Raw genomic sequence first — 13,949 nt, 5'->3', positions numbered from 1 at the left:
TTTTATCACAGTCTCACTGGTGTAGAGCAGTGGTGCAAGCCTCTTATTTCCATATTGTGTACTTAGAAACTAAGAAACACTACAAGAAAACTGTACAGCTATTTTTTGAATCTAGTTCTGTCTTTGTAACCTTTTTTATGCTTAATTATTTTTATTCACATAAGCTCTTGTTTTACTTAGTTTAAAGTATTTAGGGTTTTTTTTTTTTTAAGAATAGAGAAGTCATTTGAAAGAGCAGAGATGTGAAGGTAGGTTGTATTTTTAGTTGCCTCTGGAGAAAGCAAAAACATGGAGTACTACAGATTACTCTCGCTGTTGTGTGAATGCCCTACCTTCAGGTTTGTGACGGCAACATAGTTAACTGCATGTGTAGGAGCTAGGGATTAAAAATTCTTTAAGTGACTTAAATGATGTGATTTAAGGGACTTTGTGGAAAGCTTGTTGCTGTACACATATTGTCTTTGTACTTGAGTAATGAGTACCAATTAATTTTATTGAAAGAAAATACTTGAACAGGAGACTGTTTTTCCTTTTTTCCTTTTTCTGTCTTTTTTTCTTTCCAAACAATAAAACAATATCTAACATGTTGACTTGATGGAACAGTGGGAATTGACATCAAAAGAGTTTCAGGATGGGTATTAGGAAAAGGTTCTTCACCAGAGCCAGCTGGAATAGGTTCTCCAGCAGCCCCACGCTGCCAGAGTTCAAGAGGCATTTGGACAGTTCTCTCAGGCATAGGGTTTAAATTTTGGGTTGTCTCTGTGTGAAGCCGTATTTGGACTCAGTGATTCTTGTGGGTCCCTTCCAATTCAGGATATTCTGTGATACTGTGTTTTATGTCTTGTACGTTTGACAGTTTCGCAGCTAATCTGTTAGAGTTTCATTCGTAAATTGCTATCCTTAACTCTTAATGAAATCCCATCTTAAAGCAAGTGAATTCTTCTATTTTATAAGTTTGTAGGGAAATACAATTGGTTTTAGCCATAGTTCTTGTTTTTACTCACTATTTCAAAGTGGTTTCTAATGATTTAATGGCTTTATATCTGGATGAAACTCTGTATAAACTGTGCACTACACTAAAGACTTGATAGGTCTGATATTTATTGTTGTTTTTTCTGATAATGCTATATCCTGCTGACTCAAAATCAACATTATGTAATCAAAATGTTGGTTGCAGCAGAGACCTTATACACAAATGATCTGAACTAACAACCACTTTTGAAATTGATGGTGTTCTGAAGAAGACCCTGTCCTCTTCCCCATATTATCTAAGGGGAGAAGTAGGGGGAATCCACAATCTTCCTAAGACGTAGCTGATGAAGGAGGAAGCATAGAATGATAGAATTGCTCAGGCTTCCCACTGCTGCCTCTATGCACAAGCAGTGACTGGAAGGCTAGAAACACCCTGAAAGGATTTTTGGCAATGTATTGTCTAATTTCCCTTGTAGGCTGTGGCAGAAGAATCTCATGCTTAAAGACTTCAGAAATAATCTATACATTCTGAACTTTGTAGTGAAGCCAGAGGATATTATTGTACAGTCTGGGTGCCTTGTATTAGTTAAGTGATCCAAAGGCACGCATGGGTACTGTGATCAAGTTAGTTTGCAGACAGAAGTGCCACATTTTCAGTAACATTTGCTCTTTAATGTTTGAGCTTACTTGAATGACAAGCTTCTAACCTTCTGCTTTTACTCTTCTTCTGAAATGACTGTAGTATTCTTATGCATTAAATCTTGCTGCACAGGGTGACGTTGTCTTGTAACAAAGCAAACTGTTGACCAAAACACACTATTGATTGTACTTTTCGTTGCTGACGTTTTTAAAACAGAGAAGAGAGATGAAGTGGTATATTATGACACTTACGAAAGTATGGAAGCAATGCTTGAAAAAGAGGATCCGGCAACATCTGTACACTTGCAAAAAGAGGAGCTGCAAAAGTTGCAGCAGAAAATCCGCCAGCTGGAAGCAAGGCGTGGACGTATTTCAGCCAAGAAAGCCTACCTCAGAAATAAAAAGGTACTAGTAAATTGCAAATTTCTGTCATTGTTAGCAAACTTAATAAAACTTCAAAATTATATTTCAAAAGATTGTATTACATGAAATTAAACTTTCACATCTCAGAAATTCTGTGGATTATACTTACTATATGTTAAAAGTTGTTTTAGAATGTAATTATACAAATAAACAAGTATATATAATAAAATTGATATTTTAAGATAATTTAATTTGGCTTTAAAGAACTCTAATGATATGGAGAAGAACAAATAAAATTATTTCTATTAACTTATCAAATCAGTTGCATGTGGAGATTCTAGCATGTTTTTAGAGAGAGCAGATTTATGTCTTGATTTATATTTTGCAGAAGAAAATCTTCAAGGATGTTTTCTCATTCATGAGTTATTTTTCTCTTCTGACTTTCTAAGGAAAAGCAGCTATATATGATTTCCAGTATACATTCTTAATTTATAAAACTAGGTTTGCTATTATGAATTAATAGGCTCAGTTTCATTTTTTAATGTGTTTCATGGCTGAAATATTGTGTTCAAAGTGTTTTTCATGCAGCAAAGATTTTGATATGCTATGTCAAATGTAGGTAAATATATTCATTCCTTTTTCCAGAATGACTTCATTGTTCTCTAACAGTTGACACTTCAATATGCACTAATAATGAGATAATTTAATGAATAGATAAAAGTTTTTAGAGAACAATGTAATACTTGTTAAAAGTATTAAGTAATTGGGATTTAACAAGTAATACTTTTTAAAGTGTTTCCACATCTTCCTGTATATTCTCAAAATATACAGAAGTCCTAGCTGAGATCCCATTTTAAATTAGGATCTTTATATTTTGTGTTTTATATGATTAACAAAATATGAAGAGTGATTAAGGAAGCACAGAAAATGATTCTCTGACATCAGATTTTATTTTTCAGGGGAAGTTGTTCCATCAACCTAGAACTTGAAAGTCTTGTCTTTTAAGGAGATAATGTAGCAACAGATAATCAATAACTATGTATAGAATAAGATGTAAATAAAAACTTCTTTGACTATAGTCATTTTCAGAAATTCTTTCCTTGTTTATGCAGTTGATTCTTTTTTTATGACCGTCAAGTATTTTTAAGACATCTTTACTTAGAAATTTCTCTTAGAGATCTGTTAGAGACCTTATTCAGTTGTACCTCTGAGTACTGAGCCAGATGTTTTTAAAATTTTGGTTTCACTGAGGTCAGTGCAGTTTCGCTGTTCTGATATTTTTTTATCATGAATATAAACTCTATACTCATTTTTTTTACACAAAATCTATTAGCATTTATTAAGCAATCGTCTCCTGAAGTTCCTTTGTCTTGATGACAGAAAAGAAAAAGCACTCGTTATTTTTCTCGTTTCTTTAAAATGTGTTATGAATCTTTCATGAAAGATCTGTATTGCTATCCTAGTCTACCCCCTGCTGGCTGCACAGTAGTATTAATTAAGTTATAGTATGAAACAAACATCTGTTTTATTATAGAGCTAGATTTCTAGCAGTGTTATGGTAATAAAGATAATCTAGAAGGTGTTTCAAAAAATTATTTGGAAAACAGAGTAATAAATAGAATTATTTGACATCCAGTAAAAGTGTTTCTTATCCTGAGCAGCTAAGAGAAGGAACCATTTGAAGTTGTTTGATAGTGCACGCTTTCACCTACAAATCTTCACATTCTGCTATGTCCATTTAATAGGGGATTTTTACTGTTTCAGAAGCACTGAGGTTAAAGCACAGGCCATGCCTAAGCAGATGTATGCAGTAATAGTTAATGTAAGGTTACTTGGTATGCTTTCATAATATTATAACTATTATGTTCTAAGGGCATAACCACATAGAAATCTTAAAATATGCTTTCTGCACATACTGAGTTTACTAAATGAGAAGATAATTTTTTAATTGAGACATTGTTCAGTATGAAAGCAAAATTCACTGGAACTAAATGCAACACTAATACAGATCTCTTTTCACTATATTACAAATTACTACCTTTGAATGTGTTAACTTATGAAGTCATAGAAGTTAAGTAGTTAAGCAGTTCTCTTTTTCTGTCTCTTGAACAGAACTGCAGAAATTGGTCAGATGATTAAAGGCCAAAAACAGTACTTCTAGATACTTTCTGGAATTTGCATGGGGTTGGTCAGCATCTTTCATGAAGTGTGGCTCTCTAACTGATCATAATGCCCCCACTAAAGTTTTAAATAGTCCAGAATATGAAGGATTATGTCACATATGTGCCAGGCTGTATTCCTAATTATAGAATCATACAATCTTTATAGCTGGAATAATATTTTCCTTTTTAACAAGAATATGAGGTTATTGATTTATGTTCAACTTGTCATCCACCATAATCATACAGTTCATTTTCTTTTATATTTCCTCTTCACTTTTTTTTTTTTCCATCATCCTTTGCTTGCGGAAGCTTAATCTTGTCCATGTAGAACCTCACATTTATCCCTATGAAATTGCAGCCTTTCTTTGTTAAGAACATTTTGGTAATTAAGATGATTCAGAGTTCTAATACTGTGCTGCGACATGCTTTCAGCCCCTCCTAGTTGTTGTGGGGTTTTTCTTGGTATTATTTCAAGTCATGCAGAACTAATTATATTAAAGTAGGTCATTTCTTTATTAATATGAAATCAGAACCAAGGATGTTTTTGTCCAGCTAATCCTCTTTCTTTACATGCTTGAAAAATGTTTCACTATTGCTCTTATTCAGAAAGATTTAAATATTGATACTAAACAAAAAAATTCAGGAAAGTGTGGCCTCAGTTATGAGAATATAAATTACAGTTCCTGTAATTTACATACTGAAGTACTGTTTATATCATTTTTCAATATTCTTGCCAACATGCAAAAAACCCCAAGAAATAGAATGTGATCATCTTCATAGAATTATAGAAAGCCTTAGGTCAGAAGGGACCTCAAAGATTATCTAGTTTGAACCACAGTCCTGTTCACAGGGTTGCAAGCCACCAGATCAGGCTGCCTGGGTTCCCAACCCACCTGGGCTTGAACTCCTCCAGGGATGATTAGACATTCACAGTTTCTCTGGGCAGCCTGTGCCAGTGCCTCATCAGCCCCTGAGTAAAGAATTTCCACCTAACATCTAACCTATATCTCTCTTTTAGTTTAAAACCATTCCCCTTGTAAAAAGGAGATTGTGTAAAAAGTCTGTTTCCTTTTCATTTCTAAGTTCCCCTCAAGTAAGTGGATGGCCTCAATGAGGTCTCCCAAGAGTCCTCTTCTCCAAGCTGAACAAGGTCAGCTCCCTCAACCTTTCTTGAAGGATTGCTGCTCCAGCCCTCTGATCATCTTCGTGGCCTCCTCTGGACCCACTCTAACAGCTTCACATCTGTCTTATGCTGGGGGCTCTAAGCCTGGATGCAGCACTGCAGGTGGGGTCTCAGGGCAGTGTGGAGAGGGACAATCATCTCCCATTCCTGGCTGGCCATCTCTTTTCTGATGCAGTCCCAGATACCATTGACTGACTGGGCTGCAAGAGCACACTGCTAGCGTAAGTTCAACTTCTCGTCCACCAGGATCCCCAAATCCTTCTTTGTAAGTTTAGTTCTATCTGTGCTTGATTTTTCTAATCCCATCTCTGCATGTCTGGACAGCATCGTTGTACTCTTTCCGTACCACCCATTTCTGCTTCTGCTTCCTGTGCATGTCCTTCTTACTCCTCGGTTTGAACAGCAGGTCCTTGCTCAGCCATATCCATTTCCTACCTCCTCTGCCTGACTACTTGTGCTGGGAAACAGAGAACTCTTGTGGTCTCTGAACGGTGTCCTAAGAGAACTGCCTGCTCTATTGTGTTCCTCTGTCACTAAGAACAGTTTCCAGATCTCATTGAACAATTTGTTAAACACCCAGGATTTCACTCTCCTGAAGTTCAGGGTCCTGACTCTGTTCTTTGCTGGGCCTATATAATCCTTGAGATGGCGAACTTGACCAGACAGGCCATGGTCACTACAGCCTGAGTGTCTGTTTCCCTAACCTCTTTAATCATCTGCATTGATGAGCACCAGGTCCACTGACCTTCACTTCTGGTTGATCTGTCCAATACGTGGGTCAGGAAGTCGTCCTGTTTCCCCAGCAGACATCTGGGTGGTTGAAATCCCCCATCAGGATGAGAGCCTGAGTGCAATGCCTTTTGTAACAAGAAGGCCTCGTCATTGGGCTCCCCTTAGTCAGGCAGCTTTAGTAGACTCCGACTACCTGATGTCCTATATTGGTCTGTCTCATTCTCCGGAGATGGTTCAAACCCCTGGTCACATTCCTGTGTAACCTGCTCTAGCAAACTTAGTTTAGCAGGGGGATTAGACTAACTGAACTCCACAGGCCCCTCCCAGCCTCTGTGATTCTGTGATACTTTGTAAATGCTTGCTTTTAAACCATGTATTATAGATACCAACCTGGTGTAATAAATGAACCTATTTGTATGTACATAAAATTGTACCAACTTTATTAATGTTTGTGGTTGCAGGTTGTTTATGTAAAGATGAGCTCACACTTGTAAATGGGAAGCTGCCTCATTCCAGAAACAGAACTATGTAATTTATTCAAGAGTTATTACCCATCTATACAAATGCATGGCATTGCACAAGTTTTGTGAAGTATTTAACTGATCGGTATTTCTTACCACTTATGTCCTCATTCCATACAAGAGACTTTTCAAGCAGCAGTTGTGTATTCTTTTGACAGCTAAAAGTAATAGGCTTGGCTTTGTTTCTCTTGATTTTGTTTACATTTCACGGTTTGACTGTAAGATAAATCAACTTTTTTAATTTGGCTGTCTGAAATGGGCTTTGTATCTTCTATTTTTCCAATTCTTAGTGCCATTTGCTAAATATTACATTATAAACTGAACATTGATATTTGAAATTCACATTTTATAGACATTATCTTGTGTCTCTACAGGAGATTTGTATTGCAAAGCATAATGAAAAGGTCCAGCAGCGTCACCAGAGTGAAGAGGAGTACAAAATGCACCACACTGTTCAGCTAGTAAGTTTGAGCTTTCTGCTATTCAGCAGGCATTTAGATGATAACTTGCATTGCTTGTTATATATTCATTAATAGAATATCAAATCAGATTTCTATTTCATATTATGCTGGTAAGGAAGAACATAAAGCTCTGTTAGGATGACACTGAACCCAATCAAATAAAAAAAATCATTAATACTTGATTCACAGTCTAAATGATTACTGCTAGAGTTAGGCTGCATGCAAAATTTCTGACATAGTTCTGGACCTTGCTCCACATTTTTCTGTGTATTCTTGTAACACAGAATAGGCTACCTACTCCAACTGTTGTGTTGTACATAACAGACTTTTTTAAAGACTGTTTGAACTACAGACTAGGTCTTTAATGCTGATGTAATATCCATATTTAATAAAGATCACTGACAAAAATGTGTTGAAATCTAAGTCCTTTTAATTCAGGCTTCAGTTAGATTATTGAAAATGATTCTCAGTTATCCTTCTACATTTTTAACATTGATACATTTATCCTGGAAGTCAGCTGCATGATCTATGTTATGAAAAAGCTACTAGAATACTCTTTCAGGAACTTGGAAGAATACGTATTTTTTTCATTTCTTAAAATAAAGCAAATAATTCTAGTGTGTTGATTACAGTCCGTTTATCACTCTTAAAAATAAAAGGCTTGATGAGCTTTTGCATCAAGCAGGTTGAGGGAGGTGATTCTGCTCCTCTACTTTGCACTAGTGAGATCTCACCTGAGAACCAAGTCCAAGTGGAGAGTCCTCATTACAGGAAAGACATGAGTCTGTTGTGTGTCCATAAGAAAAAACAATTCAAGGGATGGAACACCTGCCCTGCGAGTATGAGCTAGGAGACCTGGGGCTGATCAGCCTGGAGAAGAGAAGGCTCCAGGGAGACCTGATAGGGGACTTCTGGGATCTAAAGCAATTGGCTCTAAAAAAGGAGACAGATTCTTTAGTAGTGCATTTTGTGATACGTCAAGTGGAAATAGTTTTAAATTAAAAGAGGAGAGATTTAGATTGGGTATGAAGAAGAAACTTGTAACAGTAAGGATGGTGAGACACTGGAGCAGGTTATCCAGAGAGGGTGGTAGAAGCCCTGTCCTTGGAGACATTCAAGGTTGGGCTGAATGGGGCTCTGAGCAACATGATGTAGCTGTAAGTGATCCTGTTCATTGCAGGGGATTTGGACTAGATGATCTTTAAAGGCCCCTTCCAACTCATAAGGTTCTATGATTCTGTAATTTTCTTGTCTGTTAAATACTAAGGGCTTTTTTATTATTCATTTCATGGGTTTGCTAACTTACATTATATAAAGACATGCCTTAACCTGAGAAATATCTACTATTGTTGCAAAATAGGTTTTTAAGCAGACAAACACACTCTTCAGATATTTAAAACGTAGGTGTGGTGGTAAAAAAACTGTACTTTCTTATTGCTATAATCTTTTCTTTGTATTCTTGTAATTTCTTTTTCCCCTTACTCAATTACTTTCTTTTATTGCTTTCTTTTTTTTCTCTCTCCTATCTTAACCATTTTCTATGCATGTACTCCTCTCCGATGCACCTATCTATACCTATCTCATTAGAAAACACAGGAGCTGGGTCTTGGAAAGGACAACTAGCTAAATAATGAAAATGGCAGTTAGTCTGACTCTGCTTTTTTGTTGATTGAATAAGGATAAAAGTTTATGAAGATGATAATCTTTTAACAATATGTATCAGCTTTTTTTAGTTATGTTTGATGCCCTAAGTCTTTTGAGAATTAAGCTGTTATTGCTTATGAGGTTTTTCTTTGTAGTCATTTGCTCTATGACATATTTTTCTGATAAGTTCTATACTTATACCTAGGAGTGACTTTTGCCATTTGATACTGAGTACCAATTTTCAATTTGACTGAAGTGTTTTGTTTCAAAGAATAAATAACTGAAAGAAAGTGGATAACTAGTTAATATAAGGGCATCCAAATGTGTTTCTTCTAAGTTAAGATCCCCAAACAAAAAATACTACTGTCTTAGCTGTGAGGAAGAGCTTCAAACTTTTTTAAAAAAAGATTATAGAAAATCAAGCTAGATTAATTATGCCACTCCAAGATAATAAAACTCAAAACTTTAGTTTAATATTGTTGCTAGATATGCTATTTATCATCTTTCAAGGCAAAAACTTCCAGTCCCAGTGTTCCAGTTCTACACTGAAATCTTTTTACTAAGCCTTGCATTTCATCACAGTTACAAAATAGGAAATCTGTTCTGTTATTTGAGGGGATAGCAAAGTTTTTAAATTCTTAAATGTGTTTATTTGAAAAATAGAACTTTAAATAATTCATTACAATTATTAGAAGAGTTATTTAAGTACAGTATTTTTATGATGTTAAACATAGTTTTAGATGTAATATTTATGTTTTCCATGTATGTTCTCAGAAGCGAGATCAGCTACAAGATGAAGAGGAAAGAAAGAGCTCCTGGGTTAGTCAGGAACGGCAGAAAACACTGGACAGACTTCGCACATTTAAACAGGTAACAGAAGAAGACTTGTTCTCCTTTTATGCTTTTTCTTTTTTTTTCTTTTTTTGGTCAAAAGAAATTTTCACTCCTCCCCAGACCAGGCTATACTATTTGTTAATTTCTTCTACTATGTAGTTAACTACTACATTTACTACATAAATTGGAAAATTTATAATGAATTATGGCACTGGTAGTAGCAAATCTCTCTCTTCACATATAAGTTAGTGTTCTAGGCTGGAGAGGTCTTTGTTGTGGGGAGAGCTTTAACCAGCTTCATGAAAGAGAAGCAAGAAGGAATTATCAATTTTCAGAAAAAAACACCTTTGAATGTACTGTTTATTAGTGAAATTCTAATTTTAACTTGTGTGTCCCTAGACCAATCATGTATAACTTATGGCTTAACTAGGAATTGAAATTAGAAAAATGGATTATATCTACATAAAGGTGAGGATATATTTGCTTTGGTTTTATGCATAGAGCAAAATGAATGAAAACAATAGATGAATTCTGCTGGTTGGAAAAGTATGCTGAAATGACAAGTATTCAGTATCTAAAATAGTCTTCTACATATACTTACCTAATTGTAATTAACTTTTATACTCCAGCGGTACCCTGGCCAAGTAATACTTAAATCAACCAGACTACGACTGGCTCATGCAAGAAGAAAATGTGCAGCCAGCTCAGCGCCCTCTGTAGATCAGCCTCAATCTTTGCCAGCAACCATACAAATCCAAGAGAAAATTGAAGAGGTGGAATTGGAAAATGCAGTTCAGCCTTTGCAGGTGCAGGAATCCACGAGCTTAGAACAACTTCAGGATATCTCGTTACCTCCCAGCAGTGTTACATCTGAACTGCCTCAAGTTGGTCCTTCTCCACTCATCAATACTGAGCTACAAACAGAGACTGTTAGTGTAGTACCACTTCCACCCCCTTTGCCTCCACCACCTCTGCCTCCACCTCCACCTCTGCCCTCCAAGGAAGATACCACCAAATCCTTGGAGAAAAGCGGCAGCTTTGTCAAACGTCAGAGTGAAGAAAAGGGAGTCCAGCACTCTTCCACTGTCCCAACAGCATATCTGTTTGACAGCAGTCAACTAGTCAGTGCCAAGAAGAAGCTTAAGAAGACAGGTGATCTAGAGGGTTTACAGAGAAGGAGAGGTAATGTTTGCATTTTTCTGCATTTAACTGCAATGTACATCTATTCCTCTGCTGTATTGAGCAGAGGAATATATAGAGAAATCTACATTGTGATTTAGGTACAATCATTAATGACTTAAGAATGTTGGTAACTGTTGGCAAACAAATTGTAGGATCCTTATGACAGCATACTATATATATATTCAATTAAACAGAAAACAACTTGTGAAACTGATTATATGATACACCATATCAAATCAGCTAGAAACGTAGCTAAAAGTTGCCTTAAAGAACCCTTTCTTATCTTGCTTACAGCTAGCTGCACCTGAGGGTGCAATGTTTTTTGTTTTGTTTTGTTTCAAAACAGCATTTGACATAATTTAAGACCTAATAAAACAAGTATTGTTTTGGGACATAGGAAACTTTGAGAATGTTTTCTTCGAGGTTTCTTGAAATTTTCATAGAAAAATCCACAACTCCTTAAATCACCTTGAGAGCCAAGTAAGAATATACAAATTTAACTACAGTTGAGAATTAAATTTATAATAAATCAACCAAGCATGTGACTTCATTAGAGACTTCATTGGTAAGTAAGTAGGACGCAGGGCTGAGCTGGTAGATTTGTTACAACTTCACTGGGTGACTGCTATCTGCTTTTAACTTTATATCATATATAAAATGGGGAGGTGGCAGCCACATTTGAACAGAACAATTTTTAGATAAAATGTGCTATATTATAGTGGAGTCTTTTTATGAAAATTGGATATAGATATTTCAGAAGTACTGAATTGTTGTACTGAATATGTTGAAGAAAATTACCTGAGGTGGGCCTTGATTTGCTGTACTGTAACATGACTTTTCATTAGAAATTCTATTTGGGTATATCAGTTACAACTGCAGGAAACATCCCTTAGTTGGCATTTTTACTCATGCATATAGAATTTGAGCTGTTTTTGCCTATCAGATAGAAACAAGAGTGTTTCTCTTTAGCGCTCCTTAAAGAATTGAAATATCTTGAAACAGCTGAATAATTACAGAATTCTTAAGCTCTTATGGGTCTTGCAAATCATAAGTACAGTGTCTTAAGTTCATTATAAATACTGATGCCGCTGCGCTCCATTTTTATCTTTTCTGATACTTGCTTTCTTTCCATTTATATTAAACATATATTGTAAGTGCAAATTGATATACATCATAAAATGACAAACAGAAAATTAAATACTCTTAAGAATATCATGAATGTTAGCAGCTGTACACTACCTGCTACTCTCTGGATTTCAAAAGAAAGATGTTCTAAATTTCTATGCAGCTTCAGTGATGTCAGCTTACAACAGATGAGTGCCTAACTGTCTTTGCTTTCTCCTTCAAATGTGCAATCCTTTATCTTCTGTCCTTTCCTCACATTTGTTCCAGTTGTCTGAGCCATTAGTCATCTGGGCAAGGTCCACTCGTAAATACAAAAGAGGTTTTAGAAAGAAAAGAGTTAGAGCTGGATATTCATTTGTTGATTGATGTGTGCTAGTGTTTGCTAACTAGTTTATGCTGTTTATTTTATCACATTCTCTGACATAGAAATCTTACCTACCTCTAGCTCTTAAAAGAGCCAAAGCCCAATTTTTATTTCTGCAGAGAATTAGCTTCAGATTGATCATAAAGAAAGGATGTGTGATAAAGTGTATGCTCTTAATTATAAAGGAAAGTAATTTGTGCAGGCACATTGCAACTAGATGCTTGTACATTAATCCAAAGGAGGAGGGAAATACACCCTGTGGCTGTACAGCTTCCCTCACTGGCATGCATTAGTACTTAAACAGTAGGTAAAACTGGCCACAGAATGTAAGCACAGAAAATGTAGATTCTCCTCTGTGCGTGCATTCCTGTTGCTGAACAATCCAGTACCTGTTCACTACATAAGTTTCCAAGTCAAGAAATACAAAATAATGCTCGCTTTCATTGTCTTACTCATTGCAGATATTTTGATTTTCCTGACTTGTAATAGGAAAGCCATCTTCAATAAGTTTTTCTACTTACCTATTATGAAATTCGTTCTTTTCAGAAGTTATAATTGTTTGTATAATCTAGTTTTGACCTAGTAATAGGGAAGATAAATTTGGAAGCTAATACAAAAATAGAGCTGCAGAATGATAAGATTGAAACTGCAGTCTCCTTTATACTTATACTGTGGGATTATTAGATTAATTGCATATGGCTACTTTTGATTTTGTAGGAAATGTAAATAGCCACTGAATAAATTCAGTAAAAATGGTACTGAAGGTATTTTGATTTTACTGCAGTGAGTTCCCCGATGGATGAAGTGCTGGCTTCTTTGAAGCGTGGGAGCTTTCACTTAAGAAAAGTGGAGCAGAGAAGTCTCCCTCCTTTTCCTGATGAAGATGATAGCAATAACATCTTGGCGCAGATCAGGAAAGGGGTGAAACTGAAGAAAGTGCAGAAAGATGTGTTGAGAGAATCCTTTACAATTCTGCCCGATACTGACCCTCTGACAAGGAGCATCCATGAAGCATTACGACGAATTAAAGAAGCATCACCTGAATCAGAGGATGAAGAGGAGAGTTTGCCTTGCACAGACTGGGAAACTTAACCTGTAATTAAATTCATTTAAAATACACATATATTTCTTCAACACTTTTTTATAACAACAAGCTGCTAAGCCTCAGGTCATGCATTATAGGATACATAGTATGAAAGTGACTAAACTGTGTGACGTGCAGTGTGATAAAATATGCACACAGAAATTTAGTATCACTGACCTTTTGAAGCAAATTAAGGTTTCTATTAAGTAAAAGTTTTTTGAGACAGCATCTTAGTCTGTTATTGTTTGAATACTTTTGCTGAACAGTGACAGGACAGCTGCTATAAAAATCTTTGTTTCATTTAGGAAATTTGAAGGGACTGTTTGCAGCTTTAAAAACCTTAAAAAGCTTTTAAGTAGCAAAGCAAAAGCAGCACAATCGCTCTTGGACATATGCTGTTATTATTTTCTAATTACTTCTGGCCTTGTAAAAAATGTAGGGTTTGCCACTTCCGACTGAATAGCTCCAAGTCAAGGATTGTAGATTTGACTGCTGAGCACATTGAAATCTCATTGGCTACCCCATGTGACTCTTTGATAGCTTGGTTTCAATCTGTGAACATTCTGAATTTCTAGACTATAAGCAGTAAATTTAGTGTGTGTATGTATATATATACATATATGTGTTGTGTATATATACATACACGCAACACACACATATATAGTTCTATGTATATATATATT

At 35.7% G+C, this 13,949-nt stretch overlaps 1 protein-coding gene across 1 annotated transcript in view; it reads left to right on the top strand.

Annotated features, from left to right (window-relative positions):
- The window catches only part of JMY (junction mediating and regulatory protein, p53 cofactor), a 55,554-nt gene extending 42,253 nt beyond the window's left edge, over positions 1-13,301 (top strand). The window contains exons 3-7 of the mRNA XM_031557258.1: positions 1,829-2,016; positions 6,947-7,033; positions 9,452-9,547; positions 10,141-10,693; positions 12,967-13,301. Of these exons, the coding sequence (XP_031413118.1) occupies positions 1,829-2,016; positions 6,947-7,033; positions 9,452-9,547; positions 10,141-10,693; positions 12,967-13,274 (1,232 nt within the window). The 3' untranslated portion in view covers positions 13,275-13,301. The remainder of the gene's footprint in view (positions 1-1,828; positions 2,017-6,946; positions 7,034-9,451; positions 9,548-10,140; positions 10,694-12,966) is intronic.
- Positions 13,302-13,949: the final 648 nt, after the last annotated feature.

This window comes from Meleagris gallopavo, chromosome Z, assembly GCF_000146605.3.
Source record: "Meleagris gallopavo isolate NT-WF06-2002-E0010 breed Aviagen turkey brand Nicholas breeding stock chromosome Z, Turkey_5.1, whole genome shotgun sequence".
Taxonomy (NCBI): Eukaryota; Metazoa; Chordata; class Aves; order Galliformes; family Phasianidae; genus Meleagris; species Meleagris gallopavo.
Note: the sequence above shows the minus strand (reverse complement) of the source record. Positions and strands in the feature narration are given on the sequence as shown.